This window comes from Garra rufa, chromosome 14 (assembly GCF_049309525.1).
Source record: "Garra rufa chromosome 14, GarRuf1.0, whole genome shotgun sequence".
Lineage (NCBI taxonomy): Eukaryota > Metazoa > Chordata > Actinopteri > Cypriniformes > Cyprinidae > Garra > Garra rufa.
Genome location: NC_133374.1, coordinates 30570905 through 30576851, shown reverse-complemented (window position 1 = coordinate 30576851; position 5947 = coordinate 30570905). Strand labels below are relative to the sequence as shown.

General features: G+C 42.1%; 1 protein-coding gene across 1 annotated transcript; it reads right to left on the bottom strand.

Moving 5' to 3' along the window:
• Positions 1-2956: 2956 nt before the first annotated feature.
• On the bottom strand, positions 2957-5947 carry LOC141285332 (prolactin-releasing peptide receptor). Its single transcript, XM_073818356.1, has one exon. The coding sequence runs from the start codon at positions 5945-5947 to the stop codon at positions 4814-4816; it is 1134 nt and encodes a 377-aa protein (XP_073674457.1). The 3' UTR covers positions 2957-4813.

Here is a 5947-nt window from a genome sequence, read left to right as displayed (position 1 = left end):
GGCTCAACCAATAGCGTGAATTTGGGGCGGGACTATTTGTTTGTCCAACCAATGGACTGTTTGAAAACAACTGTCGGCAGAAGATCTGGAAGCCTTGGCTGATTTGAATGGCCAAGAACCGCCCAAGGGGCCATATGACTGGCAGGTAAAGCAACCAATCATGTTTCAGTCTCTGCAGCGTTTGTTTAAGGGCATGGAAATGATCCCGTAATAACAGACCGTTGTGTAAAACTCTTGAATGTATTTTAAAGAGTCTACACTCTTAAAAATAAAGGAGCTTTAAAAGATTCTTCAAGCGATGCCATGGAAGAACCATTTTTGGTTCCACAAAGAACCAATCAGTTGAAGGTTCTTTAAAGAACCATCTCTTTCTTACCGTTTTATAATCTGAAGAACCTTCTTCAAGGATTTCACTTCCTAAGTCCAATTCCATGCCGGCTGAGCTACCAAGCAAGCTTGTTACATCCAGAAAGCGAAACATATGGAGCTGTAATCATAACCGTGGACGAAAACTATTGCAAGAGCTTGCTGTTTTACTGCCTCTCTTTTGGAAACTACAGTGATATGTACATATTGGTACATATTTTGCGCCTTGTGAAAAAGTTCCCACAGTTACTTTTTTTGTCATGAGATCAGGTAGCATATTTCACATACTTTAAAAAATACAGCTCTTTGTTGATCTTGATAAGCGTTCATTGTCACAGTTGTGAACACAAAGGCTTTGTTCATCCATGAGGGGTTTGGCATCATGGCATCTTTGTTTCCAAGTGGAATGTCAAAGAAAACAACACACACATTTTCTGGAAATCCTGTATATTTCAACTTCAGAACTCCTAAGAACTGTGAAACTCCTAAAGTGTTTCCAATTTTGAGTGCTGTATGCCTTCGATGTTCAGCCAGTGGTCTGTGGGCATGACATCTGAGGCTGAGACTAAAAAGCGAACATTGTTAATGCATTTTCCGTTTGGTCACCCTTCTGAGTTAAAGAAATGACACACTTAACTTTTTAATGATTACATGGCATGGCAATTAATCGACAGAAAATTCATTAGCGTATACAGCCTCTGTGAAGATGTAAAGATGTGTTCACACCATGTTGTAATTATCATACTGATGAGATTTTAGCTTATAAAATGTGTTCATGTCCTTGTAGATCCCGTAATTACTTTAATAACTTTTCTGAGAGCTTCAGACTGCACCGCCTGACTACTGTAACATTATGCAGAAACACTCAAAATGCCAGTGGCTTCTGCTAGTTTAGTAGTTATTACAAAATATTTCAGTAAAGTATGTACGGTAAAGCTAATGTCTACTGTTATGCAAAAAATGGGTTTGGGAAACAGTATTTACAGTATTTTATGAAATTACTTTACCCAGTCAAGTACCCAGTCAAAATGTTTTTTATCTGCTTTTTATCATGCGATAAATCAAATTATTTTTTAATCCATTCCACAGATCCTAATTGCTTTTCGCCACAGATTGCCTTTTACCTCCTCTGCAGAATTAATGCATTTAAATGCCTCATGCTGCCTTTCATTTATACAAAAGGTGATGCTTGTGTCAATGTCAATGAACCCGTTAATAAGTTAAATTTTCTAAAAAAAGACAAATTCCTTACTTGCACAAAAAGGCTGAGCTCTTTTGATCTCTGAGCTTTGTTTTTCTTTTGTTTTCCTTCATCTTGAGGTCCTGCTGAACAAAGCTTGTTTGTGTCTTTGAGAACCACTTTACGGTCCTTGTTAAGTCAAGAGGTGGTCAGAGAATAGCACAAATCTAAAACCTGATACATTTTTGAAATAAGGACATGAAATTTCACTCCTACAATCCTTTTCTCCCCCTCTAGCCTAGCTGATTTGTTCCAATTGAATCTTAAGCAGCCAGATGTGTTTGACATTGGAACCAATAACAACAGCTGCTCTTTATGAGACCTTCTGGTGCAGGCCTTGAGAATGTGTTTGTTTCCACCGCATCATGATATCTGCATTTTGAAGTCTGCTGCATTCTTCTTTTGCAAAGCTGTTCTAAGCTTAATGACATCATTAGGCCCACACTCTCTCACTTCACTGATTTTCCTAATACATTCCGCTGGAAAGTAAAATAGACTATTTTGCCAGATAAAAAGGTTGGGCAATGATGTTGATGTACCTCATGCTATATTTAGCAGATACTGATATGTCATGTCTGAGTACTGGCATAGAAAGGAACAGCCAGAAATGGCATCCCTTTAATATCTCAGTTGTTTCTTTGAGTCAACAATGAGAGAAGTTGGAGTTTCAGAAGAAGTTTCAGAAGAAGTCTCAACAACGTCGCAAACTGTACTCAGATTTTCCAAAGACATCCAAGTGTGAAATGTTAGCAGTGACTATATGCTTACTCATAATACTCTACATGGGGTAACAAACTGTTGCTGCCTCTCACAGTTTCAACAAGGTCCTGGGGTCTATTTGTCATCAACTATGAATCATGCTTATTAGCATCATTGCTACTGCGCTCCCTATGCAAAAAAACCCACTGTATGAAATTAGGTGGTCCAGACTGCAGGGAATACGCAAGCTCTTATTGGAGAACCCTTGGGGATCATCGACTACGTCTGGTTTTTCCGTGCGTGCACTGGCCTTCTTGTTCTTGGTGGCCCTGAGCTGGGCTAGTAATCAGCGTTGGTGGCTAGATTTGATAATTAGCATGCAAAGCCACATAATTGTACCAACTTCTGCTTCATCCTCTACACACTGTGACCATGTTTGTAATCACTAAATTGTTGGTGCCTGTGTTCATGTGAGAAACAGATTGTTTGTTGATTCATGTGACTGTTATTGTGTGCAAATGTCTTTTAGGAAAATAATGTGTGTTGTGATATATAAACAGTATGATATGCTTTCTAATAAACGACAAGACTCTTTTAAACACTGGTTGCATTTTACTTAAACATTTACAAGGTAACACAACTGCAGGAGGTTGCCTGTAGTGACAGCAGATGTAATCTATCACATAAGTTTTAACCACATTGTTGTAGCATAGAATCAGCTAGGCAGCCGGAAAACTACAACACTGTATGCATCCGTGGGAAACTGTGGCTGTTGTACAGTAATTCATGTTTAAGGCTGAGTGCACACTGTGTGATTTTACCATGATTTTTAGACATTCTGGGAGTCATACATTTATGCTTATGATTATATGCTTATGGCTTATGATGAGTATGATGTTCCAATTGATTAAATTTGAGATTTTAGCTTCCAGTGAAGCTCTGATGGTGTTAGAAATGTTGCGTCCTACAACGTAATTGCTGCTACAATTGAAGTCTAATTATAAACTAATTAGGGAACAGCCATTGATGACAGATGTGAATGAGTCAGATCAAATCTGTTAGTTAAAAAAGTTCAACTATATTGCATGCAAATAAATGCTACTTATTTAACGTTACTTTCCCATACGATTTCTTTTTGTCCCCCCCCCCCAGGCATCTTTATATGACACAACGAGATGCTTGGGTTTGTGCAATATAACTTCAATTTCACATACAAATGAAGATGTAAGAACTGACAGGTACAGGGACAGAAGAAAATAGATGTTGCATAGTCTGCTTTGGATTTTACTTAAGATCTCACTGGGCTCACGTCGCACAATATGACAAGCATCAATGATAAAGGATATGAAAAATTTGCACAGTGTGCACCCAGCGAAAAAGAAAACCATTAATAGTATGGCTTTGTTTCTGTCACACGAACACACACACACTGACATTCTACCATTAATTTCCATAAATCTTTTGGGTCATATACTCTTGTTTATTCATCTGAGAAATTGTTGGCTTGATGAGTAATGTAGTGTAGTGTGAATGCATTGTAGATCATCTAATTAAGTCTATCTCACACCTCCAGAGAACTGTCAAAATGAGACGTCAATTCTCCCAGCTCTCGAAGGGAAACGATAAAACCACATAATAGCAAAACAACTGGCACTTGCTCTTGTGAAATTATCATTACTTTAGCTCTTGTCACTTATAAAAGGTCAGGCTCACTCTCTTGAACATTTTATGGAACTATGCCTATCTTCAAAAATGTAGAAGCGTTCCAGTGTGAGCTACCTCGTATGTGTCTTAAAGCAGGGCATGCAGTCCATTACCAGAGGCGAAAGGCTGTCATTTGATTGAACTTCGATTGCCGGAGCCCTCTTGAGAGAGTCTGGACTTGAGAGTGAGAGGCTCTGACAGCAAGTTTCAGAGCAGTGATCTATATCAGACGAGCAGTGATCCTTAGAGGCTTGTGAGGCTGAGAGGGTTTATAAGACGTTCTGCATCATTTGTTTTCTAGTATGTGTGACAGCTAAAGAAACAGCATTAACCGCTAATTGTACAAGTTAAGTTACAGCAAGGTCAGAGGTGAGGAAAAGAGGTACCTCAGCCAAAACATCTGATATTTCCCTGCAAATAGTGGAGAGAAAGAAGGGTGTGAAAAGAGCTAGTTGTGGTTTGCTGATATTCCCCTTCGGTTCAAGGACAGGGTATTCCCAAACAGATTTACTCCTCCCTTTAAAAACTGCATTGTAAATTTGTGTTTAGTATCAGGGGTTTTCATTCAAGGTCAAAGAGGGAATCTTGAGCCTGGATCACTAATGTCCACAGAAACATCAAAACAAAGCTGAGAGCCTGAGTATTCTCTTTAGTCCTCATGAAAGAAAAGCCTACCAACAAAAAAAGCCTTAGTTCTCACATAAGAACATCGAATATTGGCTGGAATACCACTCCAGTGCTGCGAAACCCCCTTAATGTATAAGTGCTCCTTCTGATTAGTCTGTGCTGATGTACTGCGGATCTTCAGAGGCAGCTGTCGGGGACGGGGCTCTCAGGTGATTGGTTCTCCTTCACAGCTACCTCAGAGATGAGCGTCAAGCAGGTGGCAGGGTTGCGGGAGGCGCAGCGAGATAGTAGCTCCTGTCCACTACGTCTGCAAGGGCACAGGTAACCCCGCAGGTGCATGCGGACCTTGCTGTGCAGCGAGGCATAGATGAAGGGGTTGTAGCAGGCTGAGCTCATGGCTATCAGGTGGCAGCTGACCTGCAACACGTTGACGTAGCGTTTGTCCAAAATCTGGAAGTCAGAGTCTAGATCCAAAAGGAGATTGAGGACTTGCAGTGGGAGCCAACAAAGGGCAAAGGCGAGGACGGATGCCACCAAAAGGGAGAAAGTCTTGCGTCGCTGCTTGCTCCATCGCTGCTGGCTATGGGACGGCTCACCAGGCATCGTGTGCTTGCGGAGGTGCACGCTGATTGCACAGTAGGAGATGCTTACAGACAGCAGGGGGATCATGTAGGACGCCAGCAAGAAGAAGCAGGAGTAGAGTAGGCGCTGTCGTTCGGCTCCCAGCCAGAACTCCTCGCATACCACCAGCTCCATGCCACTGGGTCGTAGGTCCACGTAGCGAGTGTGGAGGGAAGGGGGAGCGGCGAGGGCTAATGAAACTGCCCAGACACCCAATGCTACTGCGCCACAGCCCCACACTGAGATACGCCTCCGCACCGGGTATGCCACCACTACGTAACGATCCATGGCGATGGCGGTGAGAGATAATACGGAGGCAAATACTGTTGCACCTTGTAACAGAGGTATAAGGTGGCACATTGGACGGCCGAATGCCCAACCACGTGCATCAAAAGCATAGGATGCTGTCAGTGGCACACAGCTCAGGCACATCAGCAAGTCCCCAGCTGCTAGGTTGCCGATGAAGAAATTGGTGGCATTGTGGAGCTTCTTATCCACCAGAATGCAGGCAAGAAGGATACTGTTCCCAACACCAGCCACAACAACAACCAAGGCATAGAGTGGAATAAACAGAGGTTTGAAGCGCAAAAGCAGCTGGGTTCCCGAAAATTTATCCAGGGGGTCTGTCCAATTCGAAGCTCCGAGGGTTGCGTTAAAGCCCGCCAAAACTTGTTCCAGAAGAGGATCCAT

Excerpts from the sequence above, each read along its gene's own strand:
- LOC141285332 (XM_073818356.1), bottom strand. The coding sequence starts at position 5,947 with ATGGATCCTCTTCTGGAACAAGTTTTGGCGGGCTTTAACGCAACCCTC.